The 22,427-nt window shown below is 37.5% G+C and overlaps 1 protein-coding gene across 12 annotated transcripts in view; it reads right to left on the bottom strand.

The window, feature by feature from the left end:
• The window catches only part of PAM (peptidylglycine alpha-amidating monooxygenase), a 160,814-nt gene that overhangs the window by 20,002 nt on the left and 118,385 nt on the right, over positions 1 to 22,427 (bottom strand). For 8 of the 12 annotated variants that reach the window (XM_068422121.1, XM_068422128.1, XM_068422125.1 and 5 more), the window contains 2 exons: positions 10,947 to 11,252; positions 5,817 to 5,946 (listed from right to left, as the gene is read on the bottom strand). In XM_068422121.1, the coding sequence (XP_068278222.1) occupies positions 5,817 to 5,946; positions 10,947 to 11,252 (436 nt within the window). The remainder of the gene's footprint in view (positions 1 to 5,816; positions 5,947 to 10,946; positions 11,253 to 22,427) is intronic. The other 4 variants (XM_068422129.1, XM_068422130.1, XM_068422132.1 and 1 more) reach the window with 2 other exon arrangements.

Genomic DNA, 22,427 nt, shown 5'->3' with positions numbered 1-22,427 from the left:
GTCAGTTTTTCCACAGCCGAGATGCGTGCCTGCAGTGGGGAAGAAATACTATCTTCATACTGTCGCATACAGTTAGCCATTTCGCCCACAGTAGAATGTGCCATATCATCTTCTCCCCATACTAATATTGACAATGTATGGGTATATGTCGGTGGAGCATTCTTCACAACCTTCCGGAACATGGATCGGTTGCATTCCACTTCATCAGGATCTACAGGATCTACAATGTCCCGTGGGTGTCTATAAATGATCTCTTGCACAGCCAGTTCTCTAAGGTAGTTAATACCTTTTTCTATAGTGGTCCATTTGCTTAGGTGGCTCATAACATCATCTTTATAGGGATACCTGCTCTTTACAGCTGACAAGAGTCGCCTCCAGAGACTGACAGTGTTTGACTTTCTTGCGAGCGCCTTATCAATACCACCATCTCTGGACAGGGATCCCAACTGTCTGGCTTCTCTGCCATCTAATTGCATGCTATCTGCCCCATTATCCCAGCATCGGAGCAACCAGGTAATAATAGGTTCACTGTCATAACGGCTGAAGTCTTTCCTTATATTTCTCAGGTCCTTCAGGGATAAGGAGTGGTAGGTTATCTCTACATCCGAGTCCTCTTGTGATAGTTCTGCTTTAGAAGGACCTTTCTTCTGTGATGGGTCTGCTTTAAAAGGACGATCGAGGAAACCCCCATCTGTGTCAGGCCCTAACTCTGCCTGAGAAGGGCCCTCACCTGGGTCATATGATGGCTCTGCCTTAGAAGGCTCCGAGTCATCATCCTTCACTTCACGAGCTGATTTCTTTTGGTATTTCTTCCTGGTTACAGGAGCAATTGGCAGAGATTCGATAGATGCTGGAGTCTGAGTAGATGCAGTGGCTGTCTTGGGAGTGCTGAGAGTCTGAGTAGCTACAGTGGCCATCTTGGGGGGTGTAGCAGCTGTGGTACAGGCTGCCGAGGTTTCAGTGGGTTTAGTGGCTGTAGCGGCAGTACACACTGTAGGATCTGAGGCTGTAGCGGCAGTACACACTGTAGGATCTGAGGTGGCTGCATAACACTTACAACTGTCCCTGCACCGATATTTAATCTTATCCCACATCAGAAACACATTCAGGACAACCAAAAATAAAAACATGCCACCTAGACAGCACCATCCTAATTTCGCAAAATCTAGTGGAATCAGCTTGGCAGAAAAGGAGAAGGTACTATTTCCCAAAGTAAAACTGGAAGTGTAATCATTAACAGAATCAGCTAAAGGACGCCTGGAGCGTGCAGATGAAGTCGCTGCTACTGATTCGCGATTAAAGCTGCCCATCATTGTGTCATAGAGATAAGAGATCGGAATATTAACTGCCCAGTTTATCACAGCATAAATCAGTATCAAACCCCATACCAAAACAATACATTTCGACCAGCGCCCACTGCTAAACTGCACGTAAACATTCATAAGAAGCAAGCAATAACACAGTGCCCACGGCAGGTAAGGCATCATTGCAATACTCAATTGTGAAAGAAACTCCATAAAAAGATGAGATAACACAGCATTCAAAAATGACATCACCATCTTCACTATCTGTTTTAACTTTCCAACCCCTCGTAAATCTCAAAGGAAGAAATCTGATATTCTCTCAGCTGAGCTCTCTGGGTCTCCTCCCACCAGAGCCAGGATTCAACTTATCAGAGCAACCTGTTGGAGCTTCTCTCGAGCCCCACGTTGGGCACCAATAAATCTGTCACGGTTTAAAGCTGGGCCAGCTATTAACCAGGTGGCAGATGCTCTCTGTTAACCCTCTCCCCCCCCAAGGGAAAGGGAAAGGGAAAAGGGAGAGAGACTTATGAGTTGGAAAGTTAAAACAGTTTTAATAAACTAGAATAATGAAAAAGAATATAATAACAATAATAATAGAAATAACCAAATATATACAAATATGTACAAAACCAAGATCAAGAGCTTGGAAATCCTCCTCAGGCAGAGTTGCTCCCCCCAGTACAGGCAGAGGGAAAAAGGCAGTACCTCCCCCCAGCACAGACAGAGAGCAAAATGCAGAAGCTCCCCTGCCATCACACCTGCAGGCTTTTAACTGGAGATTTGGCAAAGCTGGTACCAATCAGTGGGAGACAGGAGGGCCCCTCCCTCCTGGGCCCCACCTCCAGGAGGCAGTGGGTTAGTGATAAACAGGAAAGTGAGAATGACATGTATGGGATGGAATACCTTGCTGGTCAATCCTGGGTCACCTGCCCCGTCCACTCCTCCCTGCAGGTACAACCCCCTTCGGCTCTTTACTCGTAAGCAGTGACCTTGGGTTCTCTAAGGCTATTTGGCCTGGTTTGAGCCAAACCAGGACATCCGGGAACTGAGTTCTTTCAGTGTCAATAAGAGATTGTATGGTATTTCATGCAAAGGAAGGCTAGTGAATTTTGAAATGAGTTTATGGAGTGATCTTCCATGCATCTTCTCCCTCTCAAATATCCTCTTCTAGGAGGAAGACTGGATGCTACAGAATCAGTCACTATTTCCTTCCCAGGCTTTGAGAGCAATTTCCCAGGTAGTCAATGTTCCTTTGTTTCAACTGATAAATGAAGACACAAACTATGCTGACTACTACTAGCTTAAAAGAATGAACACCTTACTACTATATGTCATACTGCTCTGCAGCATGGTTTTCTAATAGGTTCTGCAGTCTGATATCAAAGGACAACTAAAATATGCTGCATATGTCACTACTTCTAATTTCAAACCCCAGTGTAATTCCACAGCTATTTTTCTGTTTCTCTGCTGGCCACTTCACACTAATACAAACAATTTATTGCTAAATCTAACATCCTTCTGGTGGGCTACATATTACATTTAGACAGACCACCTGATCTTATAACCCCTGAAGGTACAATCCTGCACTCTACTGTTGACCAATATCCATCACCATTGCAGTACTGTGCTCAGCCTAAATTAACCTGCCTAGCTTGTTAAGAGTACAGTAATAAGAATGCAGTTTATAGTCTTTATAATGTCTTTTAAAAATTGCATGAATGGTATACATTTTTCATCACAAAATGCAAAATAACTTCCAACTGATTCATTGCTCAGACAGATGATTAGTTCTAATTTTTTTTCATTCTGAACAGCATGTCCTGTGTATAGCAAAGACTGTTCTGAAGCTATTTAAAAGGATTTTTTTTTTTTTTAGATTATGCACAGAAGGAATGCTACAGCCACTGAAAAGTGGCTACTGTATTATAGGGCTTGTCATCGTATAACTGCTTTTGCGTTCTAAAGCAGACTGAAGTTGCCTTATAAACCAGCACAGACCATTCATCCAGCTATATTTAGTTGAATGAGGATCCAGCTTTTATGGTGCATTGGAAACATTTCTGCATTGCCTAACAGCACAGATAATTTTTGTTTAATTTGTTTCTGTACTGTCCTGGTGAAGCACTGAAACAGACAAAATAAATTCTGGGCTTTCAGGCTCGATTGATTAATCACATTTATGATTTGGTAATGAATATTATACTCAATTAACTGTGGATTTGCAGCTAATTATAAACATTAACTTACAAGTCTGATAACTTCTTGTCCCTCTCCATACAGTCATGATAAACCCCTTTCAAATACTCATTTTTTATTCCTTTTCATTGAAAAATGAGAACACATATACTTCCTTTTCAGCACAATGAAAGGGTTCCCAGACTATTTCACATGCCTACGACGTACCCGAAGATAAAAAGGGAAGCCTGACTGGCTGAGCACACTTCTGTGTGCCTCTTTGTGCAACAAGATATGGAACAACAGCATAACCAGAGGCTTGTTTTCCAGATATATTGTTTTAAAGTCATAATACTCTATATAAACAGGCCTACAGAAGTTTTAGCCTACCCAATTTAAGGGTTCCTACCAACACTAGCTTTCCTAAGGAAAAAAAAAAGTAATACTTGTGAACAAAACCCCACTGAAATGAATTAGGATTTCATGTGTAGTTATCTTTATACCTATAACCAGCTTCAGTTAACAACAGCTCATCTTATCTTGGTTATGTATCTGGGACTGAATGCTTCTGATCATATTTACAAGGCCAGGCAGTTTCACTTTGTTCCAACTTCAATCACCACATGATGGCAAATATGGCAAGCTCCCACACAGGACTGATGTACAGATGAACACTACTAATACTAAACATAAGATAAAGCATTTTTCTGGGAAGTCCAATACTAACAGGCTAGAAATACTCAGAATACGAACAAGGGCTGCTGTCAAGGACAGGGCTGAGTTAAGTGAACCTGTAGTGTTACCCAGCACAGCTGGTAGGTACTTGGATTTCCAGGCTCCAGACCACAGTTCCTATCTTCTTCTGCACCCATACCATAAGAACGTTGAAGTTCAATCTGTCTCTCAACATGGTTGATTAATTATTCTCACTTACTGTTTTAGGGAACGTTAATGGTTTTTCGTTTTGTTTTTGTAGGCTCTCCAAATACTGCTTGGTCTCAAATGCCAGTTTTGTTCCCTGGGTTGTGCATACACCTCAGTTGCCAGACACTCAAAAATACACATTTCAGAAGTAAGAAATTAATACAACTGCCAGCCTATTTTCAAGTATTTTTTCAATTCTTGCTTCAATGACACAAAGAACTGCACTTAATGTTCATGCACAGGAGGATGAAGAAAATCAAATCAATATCAGATTTTACTTGAAGCTTGAGTAATACAAGTTGCAGCATGCATCATCCTTTCAAATTTTATAGTCTATATTTATATACACTTGAGCTGGAGAGATCACTGAGACATCATATGAGACAAAAATGATTGCCTTATCCGCTGCATTATGTTATTTAGCTAAAAACCCAAAGCACTTACTTTCCAGCATAAAACAGTATTGTAAGCATAATTTGTTATTATAAGGTTGAGAAAGCTTCCCCCTCTAATTTTCAGAAACTATGTTATCTTAAAATGAATTCACAGGGAGTTGAAAAAAACCCTACTCTTCAGCCTTATGTATATGGAGAACAGACGCTTAGAAAGAAGATAATAAAAGCCCATTTAAAAAGGGTACTACATAATATCCTGTTACAGGCTAATACTATTTCTTCCTAGTGTTCTGTTACAATTTAATGGAAATTTTTCCAAAGTGTCCATCTAAACAGTTAGACATACTATTTTAAAGCTCAAAAACATAAGGACACTGTACAAATAAGGACACTATGTTTTGAATGTTCTGTTCTTAAAATAATATACTTTTGAGTACATCATTTTACAAACAGTAGAAAAATGGCTAGTATGAAGCTGGGACTTTTTTTTTTTTGAGTGACACTAAATGTAGTAAATTTTATCAAATGAGTAGAACAAAGCTTGTTTTGAGAGAGTGCCTTATAACAATCCAGTTTTGTTCAGTGGACATAAAGACAAAAAAGAATGAAGATACACTGCAGTTAGCTTTGCATGTCTTAAACCCAGGTCCAAATAGTAGTATACCATGCTAAAACATTATTCTCCCAGGCTAATTAGTCCTGCTAAAGAACATGGAGAATCAGGGATAATAAACCTCAGCGAATATCATACTAACATGGTTAGGTTTAAAGACCTAATGTACTACGTTCTTTTTCTCTAGAGACACATTCTTACTGTTTAAAGACCTAGTAACCCCATCATCTTGAAACTGTCATTCACCACTTCCATTCTGAGTCTCCCGAAGGCGCTTTCAGCCAAGGAACTGAATTTTAAACAGAAGAGGAACTGCAATCTGTCTTTTCTTTTATCGAGAAGATTTACAAATATCACACACCAATTTGAACTTCTAACATGCCATTCGGCAGAGTATCTACTTACTTCTCATCCCAAACATGATCACCTCTGTGGAAGATGACTAGGTTATTTTCAGGGTCCAGAGCCAACCCAGAAACTTGTCCCAGTTTGAGGTCTAACCCAGGCCATTCCACAGCCTCTTCTATGTGGAAATCTGACCAAAGAAACAAACAAACAAAAGACAGACATTCAGGTAGCGTATTTATAAAAAAACAAGGTTACCTGGCTTTTGGTACAGACTGTTGGGAATTACATGGATATTTTCTTACATGCAGTATTTCCATTAATGCATTGCAATTTAATTCCAAGCATAGTTTTATTACAGTAAAGCATGCACAAGCATTGGCATCCTGCTACATACAGGATGACAGAAACTTCAACACTGCTTTTGACTCCATTCTTTTCTCCATCTTATAAGGATACAGGTACACAGACTCTAGAAGTTTTAGGAGCTCTGTGAATGTTTTCTACATTGAAAGATTACAGAAATATAAAACTACTATCCAAAATTAGCAGGCAAATTTAAATATTACCCTATCGGTGTTTTATTAAAAAATGCATAACAAAGACTAGGAAACACTAAACCAACTATGTATCAGAAGCGGCTATTTCATGACTTTTTTTCAAAAAAGCTTTTAACACTAAGAAAAAAAAAATTCAGGGAAGGAAGAAAAGCATCAATGAGAAGCAAATAAAACGGTAATTTTGTGAAGTTTGCCTATGATATTTCTTACAGCCAACATGCATTCGTTCTGCATAGTGTTCATATCCTAATCCAAATATTATAGGTATGAATGGGAAATAGATGTCTAAATCTGATGAAAGAGATGAAGAAGAGTACAATATCTGTCATTGTTTATGCCGTAACACAGTGTTTTTAAGAAAAAATAATGGATAGTTTTTGAATAACACAAATCTGATTTTCACACTAAATCAACAGCACAGGAAGTGAACCACTACTAAAAAGTCAGATACTTCTTGTGTTTGTCCTAAATCACAGAACTCCTCAATTAAGGAAGACTAATTAATTTCAACTTAAAAGATTAAAATTAAAAATATAAAAAGAGGTTTACTTCAATATCTATTTTATGTAAAAATAGACTTACACTGATTAAAGGCATCAACAGTCCAAAATCTGAAAAAGTTGCAGAGTGTTGGCTACAAGGATTAATTTCTCACAAATGGACTGCTTAAATGCTGTTTGGAAGACCTTGGTCTAGGTTGCTCTGGCAGTATTAACAGACAATTGAACAATATTCTCAAAAGTAAAAAATGTAATGGCAAGAAAAATGTCACTAATTCTGATAAAATTAAAAAAAAAAACCAAATCCTAAAATGCTTTCTACATGTTAGGAAATCCATCACTCCTTCCTTTCAGAAATTAATTTGTTCAGTATAATTCAGGTATTTCTAATGCGCAGATTTTGTACATAGGTATGTATTAGCCAAACTGAAGGTGAATAGAAAGCAATTTCTTTACAGTTATGTGAAACTGGAGCTGTTTCGCTAGTATTCGATGTGTTTGATAGCATCATGGTGTATTCTGCAACTTTCAGTTCACCCAAAGTTTCTGTGTTTTGCTGTGATCCTGAACACCGATCACTGGCGTACCATCTAGCCAGGTGAAACATGTGTCCCTGTTCACAAAGTGCCAGGGTATCAATGCTTTGAAACAAGGCAGATCACAGACCTTAATACACAGCACCCAAGCAGTCTGAGAGGGTTCAGCTGGAAGTGATCTTCTAATGAAAGGAAAAATGAAAAGGGAAACAATGTCCAAAATCTTCAGGTCACCTGTGCAACTCAGCTGTTCTGTTAAGCATACCCCCCCCTTCCATTTCACTTGGAAGAGATGTAGTCTGAGGAGTAACGGCAAGGATGAGGTGGAGGGAAAACCATTTTCTACAATCTACGCAGGGGAAAGATATAATCAATGCTGAAAACCTACCACAGGCTACGAGATATTTTACCTTTGTAGTTTTAGATACAATAGCTAGAGTAGTTAAGACAGAGAAACACAAGTTCCAAGCCAAAAGAAAAGCCATTAAGAAAAAAATTATACATATTCATACTTCTGTACAGTTCAGTTGGTCACAGCAGGTGCAGTACCAGGTATATTCATGGACATGAGCATTTTGGAAGGTATAAAAGGATGGACATGCAGTGTCTGCTTCCTCACTTGCTCATCCCACATCAGTCTAAGTTAACTTGCAGAAAACTTGTGCACGTTTAATGTTACAGTGCCCCTTGGCCTCTGAGCCTTTTCCAAAAAAGCTAGAAAAATTAAAAGGCTAAACATAGAAAGGCTAAATTTTGCCCCCTGTAAAATTCAAGTCTCTCAAAAGGCATGTACTATGAAATACAAAATGATTATACATACACTTAAAGATTTCTGATAGATCAAAAGAATAAAACGAACAGTCTAATCACAAGAACTCCAGCCTCTACGCAACCTGTAAATTTTCTCACACTTTTACAAAATTATTATTGTTATCCTTTCCCTCTGAAAGTCTCATACTGAAAGTCCTTTCATACAGGTTTATCTTAAGACAACTAGCTTTTTACAAAACCTTACTTCCTAAATTTAGTCTTCATTTATCTAAGGCTGATTATTAATACCCTACAAAAATAAGTGGTCCATTAAACAGTTACACACATAACCAAATAAAATTACTTTTCCCCCTTAAAATACTTTACAATTACTTTTTTTTTTAAAAAAATATATATAATTACCAGTTTTGTTGTAAATGAGACTTCTAAACTAAGTACCAGATTTACCTTGTAATTTAGAGTAATTCCTTTCATCAATAAAACTATAAAGAATTACATGGACTTAGAACATGCAAATCAGCCTCTAATCTCCCTAGGAAGTGAAAGAAAAAAGCCTTATTTATTGGTAAAATTGCAATTTATTGTCTAGAAATCCCTCAAAGCTCTTACTAGCTTTTAACATTACAAATTTTAGTCATCATGCATTTACACCCTGCCATCAGAGCAGTCATTTAAATCTTGACGAGTATAAGCAAACACTGCACAAAAGAATTTTAAAAATTGGAAAATTAAACTGTTTGCCTTAATTAGGAGGTATAATTGTACTGGTTGGAGTGATGTTGAACAACCTGACTGATTAGTGACCAGTCTCAGAGTAGTAAGATAAACACAGTGCAGGAAGAGTAGTAGTATAAAGTTATAAACATAATACTTATTTATAAACATAATACTTATAACAACCTTACTTAATATATTGGTCACTTGCTATTTCAGACCAGTTACATGTCTGACATCAGTATATTTGCAAGACTAAAAATACTAAACTATTTGAATTCTGGTAATTTTTAAACAGTTAAATGTAATTAATTTAACAGCAACCAGAGTCTTGTCCTAAGAAATCCTAAGATTTTTTTTTTAATTCAATATAATAAAGAGTTTTATGAAGGGTGCAGATTTTGTAATTAAATCATGACAAGTTAAAACACTTTATGTTCCACTTCTTCCTCTGAAGAGGAAAATCCTGTTATGGAAGGCTCTGTTCTAATGCATAAATACTACCGAAAACAGAAACGAAACATATGCTTAAAGATTCTGTTGCTATAAAAGTTCTTTTACCAAAAGATGGCGCTGACAGCTTCTGCAGTTCAGAATTCCTGTAGTTATCATAAACATTTAAAAAAAGTAATTAAGATTTTTTTTTAAATTTCAGTTTTCCTTTTTGCTGTAACTCAAAATTGCATCATTTGAAAGTCCTTTTATTAATTAGTCCTCCACCAACAAATTCCCCCAAATGAATATATAGCTACTGAAGTAGCCAAGCAAATAGTTTCTGTAGTTAGAACTCATTCCATATGGTGTGCCAACTAAACCATTTATTCAGTTCAATGACACTCCCTCCTCTGGATCAGTTAAAACAGAAAGGAAATTTCTTTTTTCCCCTCTACACACCACATGCTATTAGTCTGAACTGAACAAACTGGTTCAGTTTTCTGAAATGCTACATACACTACACTTCCAAGCACTTAATTCCAGTGTCGCTTATGCAATTATTTATGATTTACACTTGTGTCAGGCACATGGTAACATCCCACCTGTTTTTTGCCCCTATGCCCATAACTTGACAGGCTGTCGTTTAAGTGACTAGCATAACATAACATTGGAAAGTCCTCATCTTTGGTTTTCTGTTAAATACAAACCCAGAATTTTGCTGAATTTGAATACTATAACAGAATCTCACATAAGTAGAGACAATACATGTTAACATTTTGAACTGAAATAAAAATCAAATGGATGATGAATTATGTATATTTGTGTACAATAGTACTTGGAAACATCAAGCTGGCTGGTTGCAACATAAAAGCAAGCATGGGTTGCTACAGCTTACGCATACAGATGACTTTCATGCATACATACCAGTTTCTTTTATGAGAAGCTCATCACATGCTGCATTATCTGGCTTTCCACATTAGCAAGTAAGACTAAGCACAATCAATATCACAGAGACCAAAATGCAAGTAAAACAAACACAATACTTCCATGGTTTCTGCTGTTATAGAAACCTGAAGGGAATGAATTATAATCCTAGTATAATAAAACAGCCTGTCCAAGTATATCTGGATAGCCAAGCCCAATTTGAAATAAATTTGCAGAAAATTTTACTTTTCAAGAATTTTTCAGGATTAACTACCACTCTTTCTGAATGAGAGAAAAAAATGTCTGATAGAATTACAGCAATAAATTTTCTAAAATCTTGTATCTGACAAATCAAGGTAATCAGAAAACTCATAAAATGCATCAATTATCCCAGTGACCATTTTACAGTAGTTGCAGTTATTAAGAAAATGCTTCATTGCCCGTGACTACTATATCCTCTGTTTACACTGTTTTAACATAATTGATGTCAAATCATTAAGTAGAAGTCTTGAGAGTAGAAAAAATACTCTATGTTCTAAAAAGTACTGGTATTGTGCCAGTGGTATACATTCTTTCTTCACACGTGGATGGGGAAAGAACCTTGCTGAAATACCTCTAAAATAGAGGGAGAACATTTCCATAATTAGGAAAACTGTCACGTCAAAGCATCAACTGATATTCCCTTCAGATTTTGCTAATGTGGATCACAGCTCATTGCATTTAATTGTATAAAATTAACCCCTAACCCACCTCCTGTGTGTTCTTTTTCCCAGCTTCCCTCACCGTGTTTAGGGTGTTGTAAAGAGAAATGTCTGTTTTCTGATGGCCTCAGGGTAGACTCTAGTCTGTGAAATTTGTGAATTCTGTCTCTGACAAGAATAGCATTGTCCCTCTCATCATGATTTGTGATCTCTCTGGCAAGATCCTTCTTTTGGACTACATTAGCAATCTCAGCTACAAGATCTGATTCTGCCTTTTCTGTAGGATTATGCTTATGCACATGCACATGATCTTCCCCTTCTCCTAGCAGCTTGGAAAGGAGTGAATAGAAATCACCTGTACAGAAAAGAGAAAAGATAAAGGAAAGGAGGGAAAAAATAATTATAACAGATCGTGTAGTTTTAGAAAGCTTCAGTAAAGTATAATATAACAAAGTTATTCAAACAGTCATCGTCAAAAGTAGTATAAGAAGGAACTGTTTCAGCCTCGGGAATTGAATGAGCCAACTCTCTGGTATGAAAAGGTAACGTCAAATCTGTATCAACTTTAATTTACGTATAAGTGTCCACTTTTACCTGACACTCTGGCATCAAAAAATCATCACCTCTGCAAAGATATTCTTGGGAAAAAGGGAAAAAAAAAAAAGAAAGAAAAAGAAAAAATGTGCAAATTTCAGAAAAAGAATATTTATCATGGACTTATCTGGATTTGCCAGGGTACCACAGACTTATATTTTTATAAAACAAAGAGGCAAAAATTCTACAGTTTTATCAATTTTTTTTCACTTATAAAGACAATAATAGACAGTCATGATGCATTTCAAAATATATTTCTTTGAAATCCGTCATCGCATAAAAAGCTTAGGCTGTAAGAAAATAAACTTTCACATTTGCAAACAGATCCCATGGAGCATACTGTAAAAGAAGACACACTAGTGAAACAGAGAGATCCATTAAATTTTTATTTATTAATTTGGTCTGGGTCCTGTGCCTTCTCTTCCTCCAAATCATAATAGCCCTTAGTCACAATATCATCTGGCAATGCAGGCAACAGTGTTTTCTCATGCCGCTTGCTAGCAATGCAATTATCACTATAGCTTTCTTAGGCACCAACAAGCATCTCAGTAAATTCCAGAACAATGGCTCAAAGCAAACCACCGAAAATTAGGTATGCAAATTCCAGAACCACAACTTTCTCCACAAAATGTTCAAACCACCCAAACAGGCTTTCATGAAGTCAATGTTCAATTCTTTTTGCAGGATTAAATAAAGTGATGACATGGTGACAAGTATATCCCTCTCCTGGGATTCTCCGCTAACCAGCAGGTACTCAACTTGTTAGAATTTATTAACCAAGTATCTTGGCTCCCTGAAGCTATTATCAGTTCTGTTAAATACAACTGCACCATTTGAATGGAAAGAGACACCCAATATGCTTTAAGATTTAATACAAGTACGTATTACTCTATTTCATTTTAAGTACAAATCACTCATAATTAAGAATTTGTATTATTTTATGACAGGCTATAGAAGACATTTTTTAGAAACCCAAAACTATAACTAATCAAGCTTTCACCAAAAAAACCCATCCAGAACCAGAAACCATCACTGGCAGCCTGGGACAGAGGAAATTAAGTCTTTTGGAAATGACCCTAAGAGGATCTGTCAGGTTTATAAACAGTCCTAGTTCAATGACTTTGAGTAGGATTCTATTCCTTCCCCTTGGAAATATAATATCCCTGATGAACCCTTCTGTCAGAAAATAATTACTGAAGTAACAGGCCCAATTTCAATGAAATGAACAAAGCAAATTAGGTAAAAGAGAAAATTGTTAAGCTATGTAACAAATATTATTTGCTTCAAATACAACTGCGAAGCTAGAGTGCTTCAAAATCCTAATACCGTCATTCAACTAGTCCACCTACTGATTCAGAACAAATCCAAATATTCAAAAACCATGATATAATAGAACTTTGGATACACACCATATTTACTGAGAAAGGTTTATAATTACATTAATAAGGATCAGTAGTCTCTACTTAAAACATCCAAGAATTGGTGCTGATGTAGAAACACATCTGGAATTTCCTTTACTTAGGAAACACTCGGTATTAAAATACTCTCCATTGGCCTAAACTATATTTTTGTATCATTTTAAAAATTAAACAAAGTTCACATTTGCAAATGTTTTGGTTTTATCCATGGCTGGAGACGCACAGATGAGCAAAGCCCACTGACCTCTCTATATGCAATCATTTCCACAGAGAGGTCTGAATGGTGAAAGCAGTGTTCTGCTAATGTAACTGTGAAAGTCTCCCTAAACCAGCACAACTGGTGCTATTTTAAACTGCAGACCTTTTTAAAGCAACTTCAGTGATCTTTGCCCAGTTCACTCTTTCCTAGTTCTGTATCAACATTGTGATCAACTTACTCGTAATTCTTGGTCATAAAAAGAACAACAACACGCTACATTTTTTATAAAGGTTTCAGATCCCTGACAACTCACATGCTCATTCTATTTGAACAACAAAGTTTGCCAGTTTCCTGCTTCAGCCAGTGACATTGCATTTTACCTCTGTTGTGCAATGGTTGCCACAGAATAATTAACTCACCCTCTAAAATAGATATCGCTTGTTGATCTAAAAACCTACCGAAGAAAGAAGTGCTTCAGTTTACCTGTCTGAAATTAACTTCTCTTACTACAAAAGAAACTGCTAAGAGATAGGACTCAGTGGATGACAAGAAGAAAACAGAGCAGGGGAATCCAACTTAAAAGCAACAAAAGCCCAGGAAACAATTTTTAGGACAAAACGCTTTCTTAGAAAATTCCGGTGCTTTACGGGAGCTATTAATCAAGGACTCAGCTCCAAGTAGGTTGATCAGTTTTGGTTTTCACCTAGCACTGAGCCTGTGATCGTAAGATATATGAGGAACTTTCTAACAGTGGAATACTGAGTACGGTGGTTTGAGTATGTTACTATCAGTGGCTACAGAAGAGATATTTTCTAAGTTGAGCTTGTCCTGATAGTGCTTTCATTAAGCAGGGGTGTTGTAACCACAAGAGTTAAGAAAATTTAGGAACTGTCTGTATGAAAAAGGGTGTGCCTCAGAGAGTGAATGTGGTCTGAAGTGTAGCTGCTCTGAAACTGTGATCTTTACCTTAGGTAAATGTCTTTGAGAAAGTGAATATGAAATCTCTACACTTGAAGTTCAAAAGACATCAATATCTACCCAGCATCTCCATCTGCTTGGCACAAACAGCAGGCTGAAGTCTTCTGTCAATTTCTTGGCATCTTGACAGAACTCAAAGAGTATTTACAAAGCAGAAAAGATGTGCTCATAAGTGAAAGGGAAGAACTTAAGTTTCCTGATTACTCAATGTATGCAACTGTTCCCTAAACCCCACACACTGGATGGAGGTCCCACACTATCTGTGACCAACTTTTTCAGTTTTGTTTGTGATGCCCAAGAAGATTCTAATAAATTTGTACGCACCGTATTTTTAAGAAGTAGTTCAGAATTCACTACAGATAACTAGCAAAAAGCAGACCCATGTTGTTTCTGATTAACAGCCGCTCTCTGCAAAACAATATCCAGCAAACGTTAAAGCACAATCTTGTGTTGCTGCTTTACAGCTGTCTTGTACTAGCTGGAACAGTTGAAGGATGTTTCTTGCCTGAAGATAGTCAGTGGGAAAGGAACACCAGCAAGATACACCATGTTATTTGTTTGGTCTTGTTTGAAATGAGACAGCCTGGCCTTTAGAATGCCTGGGTATGACTAGAAGAAGACATGGGGGAACGAACAACTTGCTCTTGTTGAAATAACTGAAGACTACCAGTGCAGTCTCAGGGAAGGTGACTGATTGGGTTACTTTCACAGAGGGTACCTACATGCACTTCTTCTGTGTATGCTATCAGGACACTTCCGTCTATGTAGTACAGTAAAAGATGACTGGCTACAAATACCTAGAGTTTATTCTGTTCTGGAGGAAGTGATAGCTGTCAAGACCAACATGTGCAGAATGAAAAAATGCATAAGCATATTTCACTAAGTTAAAATTTAATTACATGGCGGTTCTATAGTAGGAAAATTCTGTTATAGAACAGTGTTTTGGAAAACAGTCCTACAAACAAATAAAATCATAACATTGACGATTTCATTGCAAACTGTGAGATGAACCTCATCTGAGCTCAATAGAAGATGAGATTAGTTTAATTTTCTTAAAACAGTTTAGCATATTGACCACCAAGGTCTGGGTAGAATCCCAGTGGTGCTGGAACTATCAATGTCTACAAACAGTCTTCTTTTTTTCAGTGCTAGAGTGCGATTTCCCCAACTTGCAGCAAGCAGTTGCTGTCCATGGTCCTTACGCAGCACACCATTATGCTGTTGAAAGCCAATTTCCAGTCTGGATGAAGTATCTAGCCATAGCGCTGCAGGATCAAGCTATGAGGTAGATGGAAAGTTCAGCCATAGTAAGCCCGTCCACGGAGTCTGAATGTGTAGCTGTTAAGATACATATGTGAAAACTCATTTTACTGCATTCTACAATAACGGCAAGAACACCCTGGTTGTGTCTCCAGAATATGTATTTGTGTCATAATGCCTGTACAGTTTCACTGAGACAGTTCAGATAGGCTCCCCAGTCTGTCACTGGCTTTCCAGACTTTTGTTAGAAATCAGACTGAACAGGATTTCGAACATGAAGCCACTACTGCAGCCTTCTGACAAAATGATGTCTGACCAGGAAATAACCACAACTGAGGGATTAAGGGCAAAAATCTAGCAAAAAATCCCCTGTGTTGCACGGGACTGGTACTGCAAAGTTAATCTGTGTGTTGCTGCAGCTCAGTTGGTTTGACTGCTTGTATTGAAAGTTTCTCTTCTTAAGCATGACTAATCTGACATGGAGCCAGTATGTTGGTCCCTCCAAACTCATGTCTCAGTCCTATTATGATTGTAGTAAGAGACAAGTTTTCATAGTTAACTTTGGGTTTCCTGATTATCTCTGAATAAAATGGGAGTGTATTCTGAGACTGCATGTTTCTGTCTTATCAGGATGTGATTCTGCTTAGCGTGTTCATCTGGCAAAAATAGTCAGTGCTTTGCCTTTTCAGAAGTGCTAAAATCAGTGTCCAAATGATACAGACTCCAACTATGACCTCGCCTTATCTTATATCTCACGTAATATCTATGTAATACGTTAAGAGTCATATCAGAGAATATGTACTTCAGCTGAAGAACTATCTTCCTGATGAAGATATGGAAATCTGGCTGCAAGTATCACCTTCAAGACTGTGCATCATTAATAAATGTGTTCCAAATAAACATTTATCAAAATCAAAAGTTTAATTTTCTTTGCGTTCTTTGGCTCCTAGATGAAGCTACTAAGCTCATTCTAACAAGCATACTTAAGATAACACTGATGCTAGAAAAGCAGGGGAGAAAGGCATGGAAAGACATTGCAGAAGTGAACAAAATCTAATGTCTATTTATTTGAAGTGACATTGGACACGGTTTGACATAATAGGCCAAAACAACTTTTAAAATGGCTTCTAGTCTGCTATTATTTTTCATGCAAGTCCTACCATACTGATTTAATCTGTTGCTTTGATGAAAGCATTGGGAACTAAAAAATATTAAGTAAGGCTGTTTTCTTTTTGAAAGGATTTAAGGGGCTGGGAAATGAGGCATAGATACGATGAAGCGAAAAGGGTTAAGCTGCTCTAGAGATTCTTGGTCACCATCACTGTGCCCTAAGTGATGTGCACTTATAGAGCAGACAAACTGACATATTTGAAGAACAGGAACTGTATCTGCTCTCAAGGCATTTCTAAGCAGCTTACAGAGCTAAAAAAAAGATGGAAAAAAAGGTTAAAAAATAAAATCATTAGCTGTTTTCTTATATGCCTGCATGTCCCTAAGAATGGCTTTTAATACTATTCAATGTAAATGCACTTTGGTTTTAATTAATTGTTTCTTTTTTTTCTTCAACTGTCAAAACATTTCAATGTACAAAAGTTTTGAGAGTCCAAGCACAGTTTATAAAATCACTAGGTTAAAAGGAGTTTGTAACTGAGAAAGGAGTGTTAAAGGTAAGAGAAAGTATGAAAGAAGATGAAAGAATCTTCACTGAGGATTACATTTTGTTACAGACGTGTTCTTCACCAACAAATCAGAACCCGAGAGTCAAAACCCTAACTGGTTACAGTTTCCTAATTGCCCTATTCTTTCCTTTCCTTCCTGACCAGCAGTAAGTTCTTGACAAGCACCAATCTATTAGTGAGACACTGGAACAGGTTGCCCAGAGAAGATGTGGACACCCCCTTCCTGGCAGTGTTTAAGGCCAGATTGGATGAGGCTTTGAGCAACCTGGTCTAGTGGAGAGGTGTCCCTGCCTGTGGCAGGGGGGTTGGAACTACATGATCTTTAAGGTCCCTTCCAACCCAAACCATTCTATGATTGTATGACTTTGTTACAATAAAATATTTTTATCAGCTACTGCTAAATGACTAGCAATAAACACAATGGTTTTACTATACAGGACTTTGCTGTGCTCATTTGGATGTATTACGCACATTTGTTGGTTGATGAGAAGCTCAACATGAGCTGGCAATGTGCGCTTGCAGCCCAGAAGGCCAACCGTATCCTGGGCTGCATCAAAAGCAGCATCACCAGCAGGTCGAGGGAAGTGATTCTCCTCCTGTACTCTGCTCTCCTGAGACCCCACCTGGAGTACTGCATCCACCTCTGGGGCCCCCAACATAAGAAGGACATAGAGCTGTTGGAATGAGTCCAGAGGAGGGCCACGAAGATGATGAGAAGGCAGGAGCACTTCTCCTATGAAGACAGGCTGAGAGAGTTGGGGTTGTTCAGCCTGCAGAAGAGAAGGCTCTGTGGAGACCTTCTAGCAGCCTTCCAGCACCTGAGGGGGGCCTACAGGAAAGCTGGAGAGGGACATTTTACATGGGCATGTAGTGATAGGACGAGGGGGAACAGTTTTAAACTGAAAGAGGGTAGATTTAGATTAGATATTAGGAAGAAATTCTTGCTGTGAGGGTGATGAGACATGGGAACAGGTTGCCCAGAGAAGTTGTGGCTGCCCCCTCCCTGGCATTGTTGAAGGCCAGGTTGGTTGGGGCTTTGAACAACCTGGTCTAGTGGAAAGGTGTCCCTGCCCATGGCAGGGGGGTTGGAACTAGATGATCTTTAAGGTCCCTTCCAACCCCAAACCATTCTATGATTCTACGATTTGTAATTCAGACACACAGTATGCCAGTTCCACCTCAAATTTCTATTTCATGCAGTACATTGTTGTAAATACATTTCTTCTCACAAAATGACATATATTAGACTACATTAAACAGTAGTTCTGATATCTTCAGTTTATTTCTTTTATCATCATCATGCTTTCGTTTAAGTAAAAGACAGGAAAATTATAAAAAAGAATAATATTTTGCTCATAATAATAATAATAAATCATTTTTGGTGTGTTTTATATTTGTGCTATGACTTCATAAGTTCTCTGAACTCTTCCTGTACTAATACAATGTCCTCTTTCCATTTCTTCAGACTGAATCTTCCTAATTATACTTCTCTAACTGTAAATATTGGTCTTAATACCTTTCAGTAGCATTTTCTTCCAAGGTTGAATTCAGTCACTTTTCTCTTACTTATGTACTCTATTTAAGGGACCTCATATAATCTCTGAGCACCAAACATTCATCCCAAGCCTGAGAACATCTAAAGATTTTCTCATATGTCTGTCCTTAATCTAAAAATGTCTCTAGCACTTCATTCTAGGCATCCCACATCAGTACTAGGAAGTGAATTTGTCTTCTGTTTCAAGCCTCATGCTTTCTCCATCAACATAAGAAATTTTAACCACCTACCAAATTGCACTCCTCTCTTTTCTTACAACCACACACAAACTAGCAAAGGTAAATTATGACAAATTTATTCTAGAAAGGAATGTAACTCATGGCTACATGTGCTGGCATAAAAACGCATAAAGTCTTATTGGTTGACTCTGCTGCCATAGGTTTTCCACTATCTCAGAAATACACTATGTCATTAGCTGAAAAATCAAGGACCTGCCTGCATGCTGATTCTCCATTCCTCTCCTTTTATTGTAATGAGCTTTTCACAGAAATGCACAAGAAAATGCAAAATATGCAACACTGAAAGACATTTCAGTTTCTCAACTCACAGATTCAGCTACAATCTAGCAAAGTATTTCCAGTAGTGTAAAAAAATGCTGTGCAAAAGCATTTATCTGTCTGTGTGTGTGTGTGCGCGTGCATGCACACTCATGTGCAAATATAGCATATAACAACTGAAAATAACTCAAAGATAGGTTAGGTATCCAACTGGTAATAAATAGCAGAATTATGTGTAGCCTTAATTCAGCCCCCTTCTTCTATGGATTTTGATGTTAATTTTTCTTACAAAGAAACCTCCTCACACAATCATTTGGCCATCACTATATATTTATATTTAACCTCATTCAAAGAATCCAGTTCCCAGCACTCCTCAACAAGTGTTTCAACTGAACAGAAAGACTTCTTTTAACATTTCTATTCCATCATCTCTGCTTATGAAACACTTACTTATGCCAAATTATTTCCTTATCACAGCCTGTCCTATGAAATTAAGGTCCATAATTACCACTGCTTTGCTAGAGATTACAGCCAGAACTGTCATTTAGCATCCATTCATTTTGGATGTCCACCTAGAAACATCTCAAAGTGTGGTTTTACAGGGTACTTAGCATTAATTTCACATCTTACGTTCAAGTCACATTTCCAGTCAGTTTCAGTAGGAGCTGTGTATATGCAAGACAGCTTCCGTTGTTTGTTTTGTCCACCCTCAAAGACTAGGAAAACAGATCAGGAAATCAGACTTCACAAAGGTACCCAGCTACCTAGAATCATTCAGCAACTCTGATCAGAGTCTAGAGTAAAACACACTTTAATGAGAGAGCATCAAATTGCCTTAGACCTTGAAGTCATATTCTTTTCTTTACGCTGTTCTCTATTTCACTCACTATATACTCCAATCTCTGAAACGACGAGGTAGGAGTTCAGTGAGGTGTTTTTCCATGCAACCTATCTCACTACCAGGACAGTAATCCTATGATTGCAGACTTAAAGCCCAACTTTATAAAAGCTACCTTCTGAAAGCTGGACTCAAGCTGTAATACTGTTTTAAATGTAGAAGGTTTAATGGGATTTCAGTTAAAACACTCAGCTGTGAAAAAGGCACCGCACATGAGTCTAGCTGGGACATTCAAAAAGAGAGATCTCAAGTTCACTTGTCTTGAACTTCACCATTTTAGCTCCTCGAAGAACTTGTGCTCATGGTAATTATGAAATAATGGGGGATGAGGGAAGAAAAACCCACATTAGCAGTACAACTGACCAATACTTGAAAGCAAAAGAATCACAACTTTGACTCTCACTTCAGATTCCATCATCAGAGGTAAAAACATACAAGTTACTGTTTTGGTGCTGGCCAGACACAAGCAAAAATGTACTTTTGTAAGTGTCACAGTAATCATTAATACCATAAATAAGATGAAAAACCCATCTCTTTTCTCTTCCATGTATGTGTCAGTTAGACATATGTGTGTACACACATGCTCTTCTAAAACAAAAAGTCAAATCTAATTTTTGGTTTATATGCTGCAAGTGAATTTTCAGTTCAAGCCAGCCTTGAATTTCTTTTTAACCATTTAAACATAATTACACTGGCTTTACTAGGAAAAAAAAATGCCCTTTCTGCTTCAAAAGAAAGTTTATGATTACATCTAATGCACACAAAATGAGATATCAAATCATGAGCTACAGGTCAACAAAGTAAATATTGCACATCTGATTAACCATCACCTGTATATTCCTTCCTAGTTATTAAGAAACTACTCCTGATATTGTGTCTATAGAGCTTTCACATACAGCAGCAGCTGTCTGCTTCAATAGTAAAGGCTGTTTCACTGCTTGCATACCAAAACAAACCTAAACTATATTATATTATGCTACAGACTACAGTCAGGAAAGTGTTGAACAAACAGAATGAAACACATTTAGGCCTTTTTTCCACAGGGGAAGTAGAGACATGCAGCAGCCATGGTGAATGCTATGAACAGATAAGTTTTTTTTCAGTACTGTATCTACTGAATACAATTTAATCAAACTTATACTGATGAATAAAAAAACAAACATAAATAATACTTGTTTGGCTAGGGACTTTGTTCTTCAGCAGGAACAGGACTCTTGAATATGCACAAATGGCTAAATCAATTGCATTTCCTACAATAATTAACTTTCTATGAACAGTTTATCTTCACCAAACAGTGACAGAAAACTCTTCTGCTGTTTCAGAAATAATATAATGACGTCAGTATCATTAAGGTAAGTTCAATTTAATTTTAACACAACAGGGATTTAGCTTTGTCTTCATGCTTCATTCACTTTGTGATGGTTACTACTTATTTCAATATATTTACATTGTTTATTAATGTGAAGGTGATGAAACTAAAAATTCAACGTCAAAGCAATGGTAAGTCCTGGAGGCGCCAATATAATGAACTGCCTGAATGTAGCAGGAAGTTCATCTTCTAAACCTATGCCCAGGGAATCATGTGATATACACATTATTAGCAGGGAGATACTTTCACATGTCAGCCTTTTTTGTTTTCCCCTTTTGAGGCAAATGCTTAGATTTAATATTAGTGACATCAAAATTTGTCTCTGACTATGTCTCTACTTCCCAGATTTGTAAGTATCTCCAGGGCAATACAACAATTTAACAACTATTTCAGTTTTAGTGAAGCAACAGTGTTTACTTCAGTAACCTGAAACTAATGAGGGTAAAATGAAGTTGCTACAACATAATGAGTCATCGAGAAAAAGCCATGGAAGATAAAACACAGAATTATGGAAAAATCATTGAAGTATTATCTTCAGAGCAAATCAAAGCCTGAATTTACTGAGCAACAGCTCAGCAGCAATAGAACTAATCGAAGCTTTACTTTTGGAGGATCTGTGTTTTGTAGATAAGCTTATCATATAGAGTATGTCATGCCAGACCATAAAGGGAAAAATTTATGTTATAACCTTTACCTCAGTGAAAGTATGTATTTGCTTCTGTGCAGCTTAGGGGTCCACTGCCCCCTCTCTTCGAACTGTAGAATTTTCCTGTCGTTAAGACCTTGCTCAAATTTGGTTGATACCGGCTAACTCACTAAAGTTACTTGGGGAGATGTACAAATTGGTAACGCAATTACATAAAACCGCTTTGCCTCACAAAACCAGACTCTATGTAATTTTTATAGGCATATTTTAGCAGACCATTTTCAGCTCCTGTTTTTTCCAGTGTATCTTACCAGATGCTCATGTGTTTGCAGGACCAAAAACCTCTTTCTAAAATAGCTACCCAACTTACCCTCTTTGGAGACAAAAATAAAACCAAACCTGATCTGATTTTTCCTTTTGCTTTTTTTGCTTACACA

The sequence above is a fragment of the Nyctibius grandis genome, chromosome Z (genome assembly GCF_013368605.1).
Source record: "Nyctibius grandis isolate bNycGra1 chromosome Z, bNycGra1.pri, whole genome shotgun sequence".
NCBI lineage: Eukaryota > Metazoa > Chordata > Aves > Nyctibiiformes > Nyctibiidae > Nyctibius > Nyctibius grandis.
Note: the sequence above shows the minus strand (reverse complement) of the source record. Positions and strands in the feature narration are given on the sequence as shown.